This window comes from Equus quagga, chromosome 2 (genome assembly GCF_021613505.1).
Source record: "Equus quagga isolate Etosha38 chromosome 2, UCLA_HA_Equagga_1.0, whole genome shotgun sequence".
Taxonomy (NCBI): Eukaryota; Metazoa; Chordata; class Mammalia; order Perissodactyla; family Equidae; genus Equus; species Equus quagga.
The window spans coordinates 39,546,705-39,564,409 of record NC_060268.1 but is presented as its reverse complement, the minus strand read 5'-3'; the positions used below and the strand labels follow the sequence as shown (position 1 = coordinate 39,564,409).

General features: G+C 44.7%; 1 protein-coding gene across 2 annotated transcripts in view; it reads right to left on the bottom strand.

Moving 5' to 3' along the window:
- The window catches only part of CAPN3 (calpain 3), a 43,906-nt gene extending 27,944 nt beyond the window's left edge, over positions 1–15,962 (bottom strand). For both annotated transcript variants that reach the window (XM_046649782.1, XM_046649789.1), the window contains exon 1: positions 15,378–15,962. In XM_046649782.1, coding sequence (XP_046505738.1) covers positions 15,378–15,686 — 309 coding nt within the window. In that variant the 5' untranslated portion in view covers positions 15,687–15,962. The remainder of the gene's footprint in view (positions 1–15,377) is intronic.
- Between the last annotated feature and the right edge of the window lie 1,743 nt (positions 15,963–17,705).

Sequence of the window (17,705 nt, the reverse complement as noted above, 5' to 3'; positions counted from 1 at the left end):
ATGAACATAGAAGCAAAATCCTCAACAAAATATTGGCAGCTCAAATACAACAATGTATAAATGGAATTAAACGCCACGGCCAAATGGGATTTATTCCAGGTATGCAAGGCTGGTTCCACATTTGAAAATCAATCAATGTAATCCACCACAACAGGCTAAGAAGAAAAATCATATGATCATATCAATTGATGCAGAAAAAGCATTTGACAAAAGTCAACACCCGTTCATGATAAAAACTCCTAGGAATAGAGGGGAACGTCCTCAACTTGATAAAGAATGTTTACTTTTTTAAACTAACTCCATATTTAGTGGTGAGAAGCTAGATGTTTTCCCCCTAAGGTCAGGAACAAGTCAAAATGTCTCCTCTTACCACTCTTATTCAACATCATACTGGAAGTCTTGGCTAAGGCAAAAAACAAGAAAAGAAAATGAAAGTTATAAAGATTGGAAAGGAAGAGATAAACCATCTTTATTCACAGATGAAATGATTGTCTATGTTGAAAACTCCGAACAAATGACAAAAAGACAAAAAAAGCTTCCTGGAACTAATGAGCGAGTATAGCATGGTCGCAAGATAGAAGGTTAGAATACAAAAGCAATGAACAACCGGAATTTGAAATTTAAAAAACTTCGTTTACAACGACACACACACACACATAAAGAGAAATACTTTGGTTTAATTCACTACAAACTCTTGTTCCACTTATTGTAGATACAGATAGTTACATATAGAAATGTTTATAGATATGTATACATACGCATATCTATACTCTATGGATTAGTACACACATATATTTCCTTTGTCTATCAGTTGAGAGGGACAATGACATGACATCCCAGTAGCAATGAGCACACTTGGCGCCCTGATCTTGGTTTTTAACACTATTTTCTGGTAAAAGGTACCAGGGATCCATGGGGAAATGGTTGATTCTAGGACTGGGGCAGGAAATATACCAATGAGCCTGAGCATCTTGTGGTGCCAAAAAGTAAGAAAGTGCTCAAAGAAAAAACCCCACAGCAATAAGGGTATGTCAAAGGGACACTGAAGCCAACTGAAAGAACTCTCAGTGGCTAAAGCTGGTAGGATCTGAGCAACAAAACAAAGTAGTATTGGATTATAACACAAAATACAAAATAAATATCCATGAGTCCACATTGATATAAATAACTGTGTAAAAAAACCAAATAAATGGAGATAATAGACAAGGCTCCTATGCAGAATTCCCAAGACGTTATGTAGATACTCTGCCCTCAGGGAGGTAAACCTAACTCCCCAGTCCTCTTTAAGTGTGGGCTTATGTGTAGTAACTTGCTTCCGAAGAGCACCATATGGAAAAGGGGAAAAAGTAACTTTACAGTAGAGAAAACTGACAAACACTATTTCAACCAGGTTCTCAAGGTCAACACTACTTCAGCCATGTTCTCAAGGTCAACAATGCTAAGACATGTTGATAGTCTGTACCCTTGATACATAATGTGATGAGAACGACACGATCTCTGTGATCTTCCTCCCTAAAACCCATAAGCCCAGTCTAATCAGGAAAAAACTAGCAGGAAAATGTCACCTGAGGAATATTAGACAAAATTCCTGACTAGTACTCAAAACTCTCAAGATCATCAAAAACCAGGAAAGTCTGAGAAACTGTTACAGCCAAGAGGAGACTAAAGAGATGTTACTACTAAACATAATGTCATATCCTAGGTGGAATCTTGGAACAGAAAAAGAATATTTGGTAAAAACTACGGAAATCAGAATAAAGTATGAACTTACTTCAGGTAATAATAATGTATCAATTTTGGTTAAATAATTGTAGCAAATGTACCAGAGTAATGTTAGATGTTAATAATAGTGAAAACTGGGTGCAAGGTGTATGAGAACTCTGTGTTGGCTTCACAATTTTTCTGTAAATCTAAAACTGTTCTAAAAATAGAAGTTTATTTAAACAAACAGAATTACTTCAACTATTTTTTCATACACTCCGATGGATCATCTCGCAGATGCACTGGGTTGTACACACCCCGCCTAGGAGCTCCCTGGTTTAGAGAGTTCCTTGCCTGCTCTAAACACAGTGAACCCTTTGGGGTTGTAAGTGCCTCCATGCAAGAAGAAGGGCCTGGTCCTGCAAATCCCCAAGTGCTTTAACCTATCCCACTAAAATAAACGCGCTCCTCAGCTGCGCGGTAAGGCATCCTTGAACAAACTGCTCCACCCTGTAAGGAGTCTGGCTGGTCAGCATGGATCTTTCTGTATAAATGGAAGTGACACGTCACCGATGAGCCAGCCTGAGGCAAAACGTTAAGAAGGCAAGTCTCCAGCCTCCTGCAGCCTTCTATTAACGGTTTACCACTTTCCATGGAACTCTCCTTGAAACGGTGAGCCACAGTCCTCTTAACCACTCCACTTTCCCACCCCCAGCATACCTGCTCTCAAGAAGAGACATGACGGTCACTTATAGCTTACTATTTTACTATGAATTTGTCAGTGCATTAGCTCTCTTAAAAATATTTACAGTTTCAGAGACCTAGAAAGTATTACACTAATGTCGTTCAGGACTAGAAAATAACATCTCCAGTTTCAGGAGGAAGCAGGAAGGTATTTTGGGGGCACTTGAGTAGGAGAGCTTTGATAAGCCACTTGCTGGAGCGATCCACGGCCTCAGGCTCTGGACCGCTTGGCCTCCTCTCCCCAGGAGCTGTCTCTTGAAGCCCTGGCCCTCCCATCCCTACCTTTGGCCTTTTCCACATGATAGCCTTCATCTTGGTTTTCTGGCTCAGCTCACGGGAACCCAGGGCCTGAACACCTGCTGGGAACACATGGTCTTCAAAGAGGCACTTCTGAGCCAGGCACTGTTGTCTGAGAACAACGAAATCCTGCCCCTCAAACTTGAGGGGCTGCGTGGTGGTACCCTCCCCGTTTCTCCTGGCCCTCTCCCGGATCACGCGGTCACAGAAGAATCCCGGCAGCAGGTAGGGCATGGTGACTGCTCAGGTAGTTGAGCTGGTCCTTCACTGCGGCCTCTCCCCCACTGCGCCCTCAGTCCAGGCCTAATCCTCCTGTGAATGGACCGGAGCCTGTGCAGCTCCTCCACCCTCAGCAGGGCTGTGCAAATGAACACAGCCCAGAGAGAGGCCGTGATTAGAGTCAGCAGCTTTGGCTGGAGGCCCCTGAGCCCACAGTCAAGGGGCAACACCAGGCCAGTCAGAGAGGGAGCCAGCGAGGGGAGCGAGAGAGCCGAGACAGGCCCCAAAGACCTGTAGGCCTTCGGTGTACCTCCGTCAGCCTTGTTGGGATTCTTTCTTTAAACAGAGAAAATATAGTGACAGAGATGCTTACCCTGCCTCAGCAAAAGGCATTCATGCCTTTGACACCGGCGGCCAGTGGGATATAGCATGGGGCCGCCCAAACATGCTGTATACACTAATCCTATACAGGCTGCTGAATGCATAGAAGGAATCTGCTCCAAGCCATTGTCTGAGCTTAATGAAGCCTTCATTCTCCTGATGTCGCTGCCGCATCCCCCCAAAGACCTTGATGGACCACTTGGGAATCTAGTCTGTGAGAGGGACCCAGAGGGTAGGTAACTCCACCTCAAGTGACAGTCCCTGTTACAGCGGGTCCCAGGGGCGGTGAACAGACATCACGCTTGCAAATTCAGGACCTTTGAGACAGAGAATGTGCTGGGTGGGGAAAGAGGATAACTGTGTGTCAGAATTACATTCACAAGAAAGCTCAGCTTTTTCAAAGTTCCTCATGCTTAGACGGGCAACTCTAATGGGAGAGCAGGGAGCTGATGCGGGTGGAAACTCAGGTCTGGCAGCCTGGCCACTAGGAGGATGCTGTCTCCCTGCCCGCTCGTTCCTACCTGTCAGCCTTTGTCTACTCTGTGCTTCTCGGAGTGTGGTCTTTGGACTCCCTGCATCAGGAGCACTTGGGATGTGAGTTTATAATGCAGATTCCCAGGGTTTATCCCAGACCTAAGGATTCAAATATGCTTGGTAGGTGTATCAGTGTCCCATGGGGAAATGGTTGATTCTAGGCTGCTGCATACGGGTGTGTGTAATGTACTGGGCAGCTGGGTCATTATTTGCAAATGACCTAACTGTCTATATGGAAACATAGACTCTACACAGCAACAGCTTGGGATCTACAATCAAATTACTAGAATTAATAAGAGTTTAGTAAATACGTTGGATATAAGATAAAAGTCAAATGCATGTTTATGCCTGAGAAATTGAGTATGATTTTAAGAAAAATGCCATTTATAAAAATAACAACAATACAAGATACCTGGAAATAAATCTGACAAGGGATGTTTAAGACCTTTATGGGTAAAATTATTAAAAATTGTTTGAAAGATAATAAAGGAGACCTATTTTAATGCAGAGACATCCCTTCTTCATGGATAGGAAGACTCAATATTGTCAAGATATGCATTCTTCCCATATTGATTCAATGCAATCCCAATCAAAATCCCGACAGAATTTTTTGCAGAACTCGACACCCTGATTCTAAAATTTAAATGGAAAGGCAAAGAGCCAGATAGAGCTAAAACAAAATTGAAGAGGAAAGCCAGTTGGGAGGACTTGCTCTAATGACTGTCAAGACTTATGGCACAAGGTGTGGTGTTGGCACAAAGATAGACGAAAAATCACAAATAGAACGTAACAGAGAGTGCAGAAACAGAGCTACACACTGATAGGCACTTGATTTGTTTAAAAAGTGGCATTGCAAAACAGTGGAGAAAGGATTGTCTTTTTAATACGTTGTGCTGGGAACTTTGAATATCCATACGTAAAAACAACAAAGTGCGATCCCTACTTTATACGCAAAAATCGTTTCTAGATGGATTATAGACCCAAATATAAAGGCAGAAAAATAAAGTTTCTAAATGATAATAAAGGAGAGCGACTTTGGTTTAGGAAAAACTTTCTTAACAGAACACAAAAGGCACTTAATAAATTAAGAATTAACTTAGAACTTTTAATTGAGTTTTTAATTAAGAATTTTTTTTTTTTTTTTAAGATTGGCACCTGAGCTGACAACTGTTTCCAATCCTCTTTTTGTCCCCAAAGCCTCCCAGGACATAGTTGTATATTCTAGTTGTGAGTGCCTCTGGTTGTGCTGTGTGGGACACCGCCTCAGCATGGCCTGATGAGTGGTGCCATGTCTGCCCCCAGGATCTGAACTGGCCAGACCCTGAGCCACCAAGGTGGAGTGCGCAAACTTAACCACTGGGCCACGGGGCCGGCCCCAAGAATTTTTTAAATAAAAAAATACCCTTATGAGAGTGAAAACGCAAGTCACAAAGTGGGAAAAGATATTTTTTTCACATCTAACCAATAAATGATTAGTATCCAGGATAGATAAAGATTGCCTATGATTCCAGTTGAAAAAGACAACTCAACAGAAAAATGATTGAAAGGCATTAACAGGTATTTCATGGACAGCAAGATAAAAAATGACCAAGAAATCTGCTTTATTCATAAACAGGGAAATGTATCTTTTCATACATTTCTTGGCTATTTCTGTCCCTGCCGCTCCTCTTTTCAGTGTTATACTGCTGAGTTGTTTTAGCTTGTTCACCATGATGTCTAGAGCTCTGTCCCCATCATGACCCTCAAGAGGAGCTGCTGTCTTGTGGAATATAAGGAGAGGCAGTCCTAAAAGTTATTTACAGAATTGTCACTTTTCACCAAAACTTATGTCCTGCCACCCCCACCCAGGAGGGCACTGTCATGATTCTCTGCTGAGTAGAAAGAGGGCTGGCTCTCAGTTGGGTACCTCATTTTGCCTTTCAATTACCATCATCACTGTTTATTGACTCATTGTGCTAAGCATGTCCTCTACAGTATCTCATTTAACTCTTACAAAAAGTCTGTAAAAGTACGAATTTTTATTTTCTTTTCACAGATGAGGAAGCTGAGAGCCAGGAATGGTCAGTAACTTGCCTGAGGTTAAGAGGGGGAGCTGGGGTTTGAATCAAGTTTGTCTGACTTTAGAGCCTGCACACTAGGGCCGGCCCTTGGCCAAGTGGTTAAGTTTCCATGCTCCGCTTTGACTCTGGGGATTTCTCCGTTTCGGATCCTGGGCACGGACATGGCTCCACTCCTTAGGCCATGCTGAGGTGGAGTCCCATATAGCACAACCAGAGGGACCTACAACTAGAATATACAACTATGGACTGGGGGGCTTTGGGGAGAAGAAGAAAAAAAAATAGGAAGATTGGCGACAGAGGTTAGCTGAGACGCCAATCTTAAAAAAAAAATAGCCGGTGCGCTTCATCACTGTGTTACGCCCCTGTTGTTTGCTGCTTATGCTAATAGTAATTGCTGCCTTACCTTGAGCACAGTAGGTGGATTATGGATGTACTTTATGGATGCTAGCTCAGAATAGCCCTATGATGAGGATATCATTATCCCCATTATAGAATAGAAAAGTGAAACGTAAAAACTTTATATGACCTGCAGCCAGGGTTCAGATTAGGTCTATTTGGTTCTAAATTCAGCTGTCTTAACCACTCTATACAATGCCCCCAGCTCTTCCACTTTGTGGCTAGCCCAGTGATCCCACTTCTCTCTAAACTGTCTGACAAAGTAACATTCTAAAACACATTACAAGCAGATCTCCTGCCATGCTGGGTTCACTGGAAAGAGAAGTAATATCCATGAGAGAAGAAGCCACGTGGCAACTGGGCCCCAGGCCCTCAGCACACACAGAGAGCTCCCTGCCACAGCCTGGGTTTTTCTGTGGTTCTGCTCCCTCCCTCTCATCTCACACTGGCGTGGAGTAACTTTTCTTTTGTGCCAACCTAGAATTTCTTCTTTTCAGAATTGAGTAACACGGGTCAAGTGATCCCTTGGCTGGGAAGATACACAGGTTGGGGTGTTAATCATGGAGGCGATGGGGTACATGGAAGAGGCCGTTAGGGCAAGAGACCTCTGGTGTCACCACAGGTTGTCAGTAAGCTTCCATCTGTAGAATGCTGATGTAACAGCCAAGCACTGGGTCCTAGGAAGTCGGCGGTCAGCTATCTTCTACATTTCATCCCTTTCCTTTAACTCCATTTCAGACTAGAAGAAACAAGCCTCCTGGAAGAAATGATTCATTCCAAGTCTGGGCCAAGAAATGTACAAGAAGAGCCTGGGACATTTTGTTGTGGCCAGAAAATAAGGAAACTATTGAAAGTTAACGGAGTCATGTCAAATGATACAAGCAACTTGTAGGGGGGCTCCAGCTGTCCAAAGATGGGACAGTTTGAACATCAAAAAGAGTAATGATTGCAATGTATTAAAATGTGTTGCAATGTTTCCTACTGATCACACTCTTGATCAGGTATTGTTTCAAGTTATGATATTTAAGAATACAGAGAAATACGAAGTGCAGTCGATTCTCCTAATTCACGGTAGTTATGTTATAAAGTCACTGTGAATGCTGAAGTAGTGAATATTGAACCATTGCTCCTAGAGGAAATACAGGACTAGATTCCTGTGAGTCTCTGATCACAGCATTTTCATCAATTGATCAATACACAAACTTATTTATATGTTTCTGTTTAAAGATACCTTTATTAATATCTATTATTGATTCATTAACGTTGAACTCACAGCCAACAGCCCAATAACTCACGCCTGAGTGAAGCTTATCCAACATGTTTTTTCTCCCTAAGGCACGTCATAGGCTTTTCCTCTTAGGAACACTAGACAGCACTTCAGAACTATGCCAGGGGACATTTTAAACAGAGAAATTACCAACAAGAAGCACAAAAATATGATATGAAAAATGTGGCCCTAAAGGGACCATGAAAAGGACCCTTGTTTACAGCATTAGAGCTGAAACAAGAAGGCAGAGCGTCGCCTTGTTTGACTTCAGCTGGGCACGTGCACGTAGAGCAACTCAAAATTGTCACTGCCCCACATGTGTTGCTAGATGACCACAGAAACACCACAGATATTGACGTTGGGATTACAAATAAATTTTAGTGAGTAGGTGAATTCACCAATACAGATCCATGAATAATGAGGATCAACTGTACGTGGATCATAGCTCTGACATTCCCAGTGTTGGAAAACTTATGCCTGTGGGGTAAAGTTAGAGGAGTTTTATGACTCTTCAATCTTAAGCAACTAAAGGAAGGGTGACATTATTCAAGAATAGGGAGAATTACTATCTAGAGGAAATCAGCTGACTCTGGTTCACTGTCTTCTGGATCAGAGCCAGAGATAATGTGCTAAGATTGTGGCAGGAAGAGTTCTGACTAGAAATAAAGATGAACTTTCAGACTGTGAAAGGTGCTAACTATAGATTCTTGAAGGAGCTGAGACATCCTTTTTCCTTCAAAACCTTAACATCAGGAAAGAAACCCATCTACCTGGAATGGCTGAAAGAAGTAGTTCCCAAACATTTTCTTTTTTTTTTTTTTAAGTAAGGTTTTATTTATTTAATTTTTTAAGGTATGCTTTTTGGCGAGGAAGATTGGCCCTGAGCTAACATCCATTTCCAATCTTCCTCTTTTTCTTCTTTCTCCAAAGCCCCAGTACTTAGTTGTACATTCTAGTTGTAGGTCCTTCTATTTCTTTTATGTGGGATGCCACCACAGCATGGCTTAATGAGTGGCGTGTAAGTCCGTGTCCAGGATCCAAACTGGTGAACCCCGGGCTGCTGAACCAGAGTACATGAACTTAACCACTATGCCACTGGGCCAGCCTCTCCCAAACATTTTCAATCCCATGATTTAGAAGGGGCTTTTTAGAACAGTTTTTATACTATATTCCTGGTGTTTTAGGGATATATAATAAAATTATAAAAATTCTGATGATGATTATTTAAACTTATAGGTTAGATGACAATGGTAAAGCAAGTGTCAGCTTTTCTTAAACAGAATGCTTCTCAGGTGTTAGCTGGGGCCTCACGGTTCCTTGGAGATCTTGAACCCCCACTTCATAGCCTCTGAGAGACGAGTGCCTGCTCACCCCTGTCAGAGGTCAGTGGGTTCCTGGCAGTTTGCTTCCTTATGCTTCTCTCTCTTTTCCCTCTCCTGTGCTTTCCACTCTCTGACTTCCGGGTTTGCTGGCTCAGTCCTGCCTTTGTCAATCAAGGTACTAACTTCCTCCCTTTACCTCAGGCATTTCACAAGTTTGTCAGTAAAGATGTTTTTGAGAGTCAGGTCAAGTGGAGGGATGACTCTAGGGCGTGGCGTCCTGCCCTGTTGCCACCCGCCCCCCCCAACTCCCACTTGGGTTTCTCTTCTAGCTCTCTTCCCTCTTTTAAGTAAACCAGCCATTTTTTTTCCTTTTTTTCTCCTTAGAAAACAATTATGTCCACTGCCCCAGGGAGAAATTACTCTTTCTGTAATTACAAGACTCTTCCTAATTTTTTTTTTATGTGTTTTTCTCTTGAAGAGAGAAACTGAAGATTCTGCCATGCCAAGGATGCACATTTGTTAAGCACTTTTGGTTAAATATGTGTAAAAAAAATCAAAGATAATTTTGTGGTGGTAACAAGACTTAACCTGAAGAATGTAACGATTGATTGATTGATTGATTTCTGGTGTAACAGCCTTGGGACAAGGGAGAAGTTCGTTCTGCCTGGATGGTGAAGACTTGCAGGGGTGGGCAGGAGACCAGGTCAGAGAGATGGCAGCAACCCCCATGCTGATAGGTAGCATGGGGGGAAGAAATGGTTTGGGAAGAGGAGTAGAAAGGGATGGCAGGACTGGGAGTTAATGGGAAAGGGGTCTTATTTGTCTGATTTTTCCATTCTAAGGCACTTTTTTCCTCTCACGTCTTAACGTCTCTGAAATTGTGACGCATCTTAATGTTAGAAAGCTTCCTTCAATTGCATTCAGCCATGTGGTCATTGTGACCTTCTGTGGACATCCTCTAATAAGATCAAGAAAGTACCAGCACCAAAATCTTCTAGACTTGGTGAAATATGGTTCATGATAAATTGCAGCTTGGGAAACTTACCTAAACTCTATCCTTAAAAAGAGTCTAATTCAAGAGATTTCCGGGTATGGGAACTACAGGGAATAAAGTCACCTGTTTGGAGTATAAAAAGGCTGCTGTCTGTTTGGGAAAGAGGTTTTCTCGGGTCCAGCTGTCAGCAGAGGGAACTAGCTGGCTCAGGGAGTGCAGAAGAGCAGGGCTAAGAGCCAGGTTAGACCAACTGGGCAAAGCACAGCTGAATATGGGGTTGCGATATGGAGTTAATGATAACAGGTAAGAGGGAATGCATACACCAGAGAAATGTGGGTGAAGAGATCCAACTCTGAACTAGCGAACGGTGGGGACCTGAAAAGATGGAGGGATGGGGACAGGGTTTAAGGGGAAGAGGTAGGTTAGGTGGCCTGAGGCTGGAGGTCCAGCCACTGCCAGCAAATTATGAAGCACTGGATGTGGAGATAAGGGCAAGGTGGTAAATTCCCCCAGCCCCCAACAGCCAATGGGAACAAAGAGAGCCGAGCAGAAAGTTGCAAAGGGAAAATGCAGAGTCCCAGCTCTCAGCACCAGCACTTTGGAGCGCGGAGGAGGAAGGGAGAACAGGTTTCCTAGGGAAACAGCTGGGGGGATAAGTTGGAGGTGGCTGGTTGCCAATGATGCAGTTTTGACGTCAACTCAGAGCTGTGAATCCAAGGCCCAAATAGGAAATAACCTCTCCTGGCAGAGCCAGGTGACATGGAGGCCACATCCCTGGAGTGAAATTTAACCTGAAGTCTGGTTTAAACTGGCTCCCAAATAGGGTGGACTCCTCTTTCTCCAGAGTCCAGGTTAGGGTGGGGCTGGAATAAGATGGAATTTACAGAAAGGCGACTCCACCTACGACCAGAGACAAGGGAGACTTGGCAACATGTCGCCAGTCTCTGCTTGTGGAGGCCTTAGTGAGCTGATCTGGCTTGGTGGGTCAGCACTACATATAATTCTCTACGTGCAACCCATGCGCCCTATGACAACAGAGGATGTGAGTCAACTCACCCATGGAGGGACCTTGGACTGGAAGTGACAGAGGAATCAAGAAGGGAGAGGCTGCCTCCCAAGGGGAAATTCCCTTGTGGGCCTCTGGGTCACTGTGGAGTGATTTGGGGATCTGGCATTACCAAGGGTAAGGAGGGTAGCAGGTGCACAAGGCCTTGCAGCTGGCCCCTCATTTCTCATCCCTCCAAAAGCACACGGGATCTAGGTTGCCCCTGATTTTGAGTGAGTGCAGGAGAGTGTAGAGAAATACCCTGGTGTGCTGGAGGCAAATGCAGATGGAAAACGGAAGCATTTGTTACCCTCTTGCCCTCTGTGGTTTTCCTAGTCAATCATTGAGCAAGTTGCCAATTTCCCAGCTCAGTGTGATGCCCCTTTTGTGGTCACCTTCACACTTGCATGATACCCTCACATTTTCACAACCACACACACATTTTATGGTTGGAATTGCCCTAAGGACAGGCAGTCGCCTGCCCATGAGGGGACTGATCACACACAAATCTGCATGTTCAGTTGGCCTGATTCATCTGAATGAGGCACGAAGTACTCGGATACATTGCTGTGGTTAATATCTCGGTTGGTCCTAGACACAAATGAAGCTGGAAAGATGTTTATGACGTTGCCTCCTTGAAGAGACGGCACAGCTGGATGTGGGTGGTGGTAAGAGTGGTCCCTGTTTGCTGGGCACTCACCCAGGTGCCAACCTCCTTTTGAGCCTTCAGTGCACATAAACTTACTTAGTATTCACAACAGCCTTATGAGATGGCTGCTTCTACTATGATTATTCCCCATTTTTCAGGTGAGGAACTTGTGGCACAGAGAGGGTAAGTACCTGACAAGATAACGCGAGTGTTCAGTGGCAGGGCAGGACTTGAACGTGGGTGAGACAGGGCTCTTAGCCACTGTGTCGTTCTATCCCCAGCTCACAGAGGCTGCTGCTTCTAGGGGCCAAACCTCAAGGCATCACTCGATGCCTCTTGTGGCTTGTGGAGGCCCAATAAATGACACCTCACTTCCATGCCTGAGTTTTGAACCAGTGGAGGAATAAGACAAAAGTGTAGGGTAGCCCAAAATGCCCATACCTTGTTGATGAAGCTGATACTGGCTTCTAAATCCTAGAATTAGATAGAGTTTGTCATTGAGAGCTAGGGCTCTGTAGCCAGATTGCCGGGGTTCCCATCCCAGCCCCAGTCTTTACTAACTGGGAGATCTGGAGCCAGTTATTTATCCCTCCGAGACTCAGTTTCCTCATTTGTGAAGTGGGGACAATAATAGTTCTTACCTCACAGGGTTGTTGTGAAGATTAAATGAGTTACTATGTGGAAGCACTTAGAATAGTTACTGTCATGTGGTGAGTTCTCAATCAAGAGTAGCTGTTATCATTACAATTAACCATATAGTGGTGGATGGTGGCCCAGGACCCTGCAGGACTCCCCACGGGGACTCGCCTCTGTAATTGCTATGAGGAGGAGCAGGTAGCTTGTTCCCAAGAGGAAAAGGAAGAAAAGGGCTGGGCTTCACAGGTCAGGTCCTCCTTACAAATCCACCCAGGGGAGAAGAGAGGGTTGTATGACTGAAGCCCCCACCACATGGAATGAAACACCTGTTTCCCCCCACACCTGTCCCCAGTGATATTGGACAAGAACCATCAGCCTCCCAGGAGCTCTCTTCTAGAAGCCATCCTCTTCTTCCCAAGGGTCTGTCATCAAGAACATTTGGCTTAACAATTGGGAAGTATTATATGGGTCTTTTGCTTTCTGATGCTAGAAATAGATCATATAAGGAAAGGCTAGAGGAATCAGACTGTTTGGCCTGGAAACTCAATGTGTGTTGCTCCCTAACAGAGGAGGAAAGGCAGTGAGGTGGCACTGGTAGGTCGAGTAGGAAGAGATCACAGGTGTACTAGGGACAGGTAGCACGGATCTCTCGTCTTTTAAGAGGGAAAGGCTGAAAGTGCAGCATGCTGTCTTGACTAGAATTCTAGTTGGCCATGAATAGTTCCCCTTTCATCATCATCATCATCATCTGATTGTAATAAGCAATATTTGATTGTTGAAGAGAAATTCAGATTGGTTTTCAGACTGCTCAAGCCTGGCAAAGGTCACTACATCTATGGAAGTGCATGGAAGACTTATGTCTCCAAGAAGTGCTTTACATTTCAGAAAGTTCTGGAATCATGTCAGTTTTTCAATTTCAATCAACTTGTGTGACTGGAGATAGGTCATTTGCTCTTTGTGAACCTTAATCACTTCACCTGTACATAAGGGGGCTGGACCACATCTCAAAGATTTATTCCAACTCGGACCATCTCTAATTCTACATTCTAATTTATGCTGGTAGACCCCATAAGTAGTGTTCACTTGATCTTATCCACAGGGGAACATATGGGCATTTTAACCAAGAGTGGACTTTCCTGTCTGGACTCTTAGTGACAGCAGAGAATTCAGGATTCTGGGTGGTGGTGGTGGTAAGAGTACACTTTGGAACGGAGAGGTCTTCGGCGTCCCTCCTCTCACAGTGATGCTGACAGAATAAGTTTAGGGTGGATCTAGTGCCTAGAGCATAATAGCCCGTAAAATGTTTTCATTAATTTGCAAGTCTAGCTTTTAAGAATAAAATCTACCAATGATTTTATGAAAACAGTATTTGTAAGTTTTTTTCTCTGCGGTGGTATTAGAAAAGGCTTTTAAGAACTCCCAGCCTTGGAATACAGGGCTGTCCTTATCTCTCGGTGATCAACCCCCTCAGATGTGGGTTATCCTTCACCGCTAGCAGCTAAGTACCTACTGTGGGCCTGGCCCTTGGCTGGGTAAAGGGGATCCAAAGATGCACAGGAATAGTCTCTGCTCTCAGCAGGAGGGGAACAGACACGAGAAAGCTTGAAGGAAGTGACACCTGAGCAGAATTTAGAAGACAGGGTGAGAAGGAGCAAATCAGATAAAAAATAAGAAGGTCATTCCAGACAGGCGGACAGCATGAGCAAAGCCCTCGAGGTATGAGAAGACTCGGAACAACAGAGCAACCGAATGTGTCAGGGTCCAGGGGCAAAGGGTAAAGATAAGATGGACAGGTAGACAGAGGCCAGCTTGAGAACGGCCTATATCTCCACTAAGGAGTTTGGACTCATCCTGAAGGCATGGGGGGAGGGGAGAACAGTGTCATGGAAGATATTTCAGCAGGGGTACGACATGTCCCCGTACTCTGGCAGCAGGACAGCGACTGAGTTGGAGAATGAAGTTCTTTCTAGTCCCCTCTTCTAAACCGAGACCTTCAGGACAGTCATGGGCCTCATCACAGAACCGTCAGGGGAGGAAAGGGGCCTTGTGGAACGCACAGGGTGAGAACACGGTTGCTGGATATTCCATCTCAGGTTCGAAAGAAAACCATGGCAAATGAATAGCTTTGGGTGTGAGTTTAACTTGATTAAGCTAATGAATAGCATTGGGCCTCGGCTGCAATGATTTCCTCAGGGAGGGGCTCTCTCCCCAGCCTCGGTTAGCTCCATAGCACCCTGAACGTTGTCTCCTGACAGTCATCACTCTTAGTCAATGGGCATCTTCCCCTCAGGACAACAGGCTCCAGGAGAGCAGAAATTTTTGTCTTTCTTATTCACTGCTATCTTCCCAGTTGTTTGCCTGGTGTCTGGCTCTAGTAGATGCTCAACAAATATTTCTTTAACTAAGAACAGTAGTAAAAAAGCAAAGCCCCAAACCAAAAAAACACAAGAGTCATACTGGAGGTATGATTAGAGAAAGGAGCCAGGAGACTATGATTTTCCCTCTGGGAGATTACTGTAAATGAAACCCAGAGGCTGGAGAGTTAACTAAAAGAGAAAGAGTTTTATTTGGGCTGTCATGTGCTCACCGGATACATTTCACTCTGGTGTGCCTTTATTTCCTCATCTGTGTGGGGAAATATACAGGCGAAAATGATGGCTGGGCTCTCTCCTGCTAATCCTGACATTTATGCACGTAAAAGCAATCTTTGCCTGCCAGTCTCTGCCTGCCAGTCTCCTTTTTCCAGGGCTTCTGTGTTTCAGAAAGACATGGCTCCTGGCAAACTAAAGAACAACATCATGATTTTAGCCCAAGAAATGGAAGGAATCTTATAAAGATGCAAGATACTTAGAGAGGGTAGATCTGGACTGTTTGGAATTTGTTCTGGGAAAGGAATATTTACTTTTACAGGGTGGATTAAATTGAGTTCCAAGTACGTTTATAAAAAGCAAGATTTTTTTCAGAAAGAGTGAGAATCAGCCCTGCCTCGCCTGAGGACTGAGCTCGGTGGAGCTGCTGCAGGGCTCCCCAAGCCCATGTACACAGTCCATGTGCACAGTGGAGCTGCCAGGACCTGCTGAGTGGGAGGACTTAGAGGAAAAAACCGCAACCAGCAACCAGTAAGCTACTCACCGGGGGTCTCTTCCAGACGAACTGGATGGGGAACTTCTGGCTATAGAAGAGAGAAGTCTCATCTGGTGGGAACTCAGGATCCACATAAAGAACGTTCTTTTCCAGACATTTCTTGTGAAGCTTCTCAAATGTCTTCTCTTTCACTCCGATAATAGGAAAATTGCGGCTGATGATGGCAGAATAGTTGCCACTTGGATTTCCACCCCCTGACTCAGTGGTACTGCCCTGGGCTGGATGGGCAACCGGCCCCGGGGACATGGGCTCAGCCCCTGTCCGTGGGGCCACAGAAGCGCTAATGACGGTCGGCATGGCAGGCAAATTTGGAAGGAAAAGATTTTTAAAGAAAACAAGAGGCAGCTACCTTCAAGGAAAGGAAGCAACTGCAAAGGGGAAGTTGGAGTGGTTCTGTCATCTGAGAGAAAAATGTCCACATCCAATTCAAAGTTTGAAGCCCATCAGAAGATCGTCCAGCTTACGTCCATCTTAAAGACTGAGCTGTGATCCCAAAGCCGTAGGTTTTCCTGAGGAAGGAGCTGTGAAGGATTTCTCCAGCAATTTTTACCTAGGGGCCTCCTATCAGAGGGAGAGAAAGAGAGTGAGGGTTGTGTTTCAGTGGCCTGAAGAAGCTTGAGCCAGGAAAACTAAAAATAGACATGAAGGAAGATCATGAGTATGAGAGCAAGGGAGAGGCTAGCGTGCAGCTAGACTGCATGGTGGAGAGAGAAGGGCCTGGCTAAGGACATTTCTGTGTCGCTATGAAGTTCTGGTGTTGTCAGGACATGAAAGGGGAATATTTGAGTAAGTTGAACACTGGAAATTAGCAAAGAACTGCTGATGTGTCCTTGAATAGTCGGTGATACAGACTATCAAACTGTTGGCCGCCAAATTAATGGAAAACAATGTTGAAAAAAGCTAGCAAGGGTGAATGTGAGATGCTGAATTCTAGTAAAATATTGTAGGCATTTTTGAGAACATGATTCTTTCTTTCTAAATCTCTAGGATATCCGAATATCATTTGGTTGGATTTGGCTTCTCTGCTAGAATGTTCTGGAGTCACTGTTCAATGGAACTGTCTGGGTGGAAAATGCTACTCTGCAGAGTCCTCAGCTGAGAAAATCTCTGCCTTTTCTTGCCCACCTGACCTAGCTACCTGTTGTCTCTCCCCACCCCCAAAATAAATACTGGGGCCAAATCTGCTACAATAAGTGCACCTGAGTACAGATTATTTAGACATGCCACATCAGACATCTGAGTCAGAAGTGGGAATAGGATACTGAACCAAGTTGGCCATCAAGTTGTACCAAAAACGTTGGTTTCAGGCCTCTTAGATGAGAGCACAAGTGGCTCTGGGGAAGGGAACTTCCTGCCTGGCCTCCACCTTGTTTTCCACCCATGGTAGCTGCCACCCAGGCCTTAAGGAGATGGCCACACTCCAAGTGTGGCTGAGTGGAGGCTTGTCCCAGACTGCAGCCCTGCCTGTTCCCATGCGACCAGTCTCATTGGCCCAAAGCTAGAGGCTATGAGAGAAGGTGAGAAGTGACAGCTAGAACAGGGAGTGCTCCCAGGCTCGTGATTCCTGGGGCGGCAGCTCTGAGAAGCCCCACGTCTGGAGTTGCAGCTTGTGGGAACCATCAGCCTATCCTCTTGTCCCTCTAAGAAAATATCCAAGGATCTTTGCAACGAGTCTTGGAAAGACAGAATAGAGGAGGGCAGCCTCTGAAAGCTGACTGTCTAGGGTCAAAGTCTGGCCCTGCTACTCACTAGCTGTGCCTGTGTAACTTTAGGTGATTTACTTCTTCCTTTCTTCCTGTGTCTCCGTTTTCTCACCTATAAATTGGGTACAATGATAGTCGTTCTGTTATTGAGTTGTTGTAAAAATTAAACAAGTTGTCTTAGGCACTCCATAAATGTTGTTGTTAGAGATGATCTGAACTTTAATATTACTTTGGGGTCAGATCAAGTTGAATGACAGTCACTATAATTGGTGCAAATCAGCATTCACTCCATGAGCACTTACTGAACATCTTCCATGTGCGCGGCACTGGGATAGGCGCAATCTGCCCGGGACTGTGTGGTCACAGCGTCTCCTATCACCCTGTACTAAAAGAGCCTCTAAGAAGACCGACTTCCACCCTCCAACTCACCAATGGCATGGAAAGCAAAGCAGGGGAGTTTCCTCCCCGCCCCCCCATCATATGTTTGCGTCCCAGCCCAGTGCTCTATACCACCTTGAAATTCACAGCACAACCCACGTTTTATTGTTTCTGCTTAGTGAGCTTCCTGTTTGCCCACAAGACTGTAAGTTCTGTGAAGGTGGGAACTGGGTCC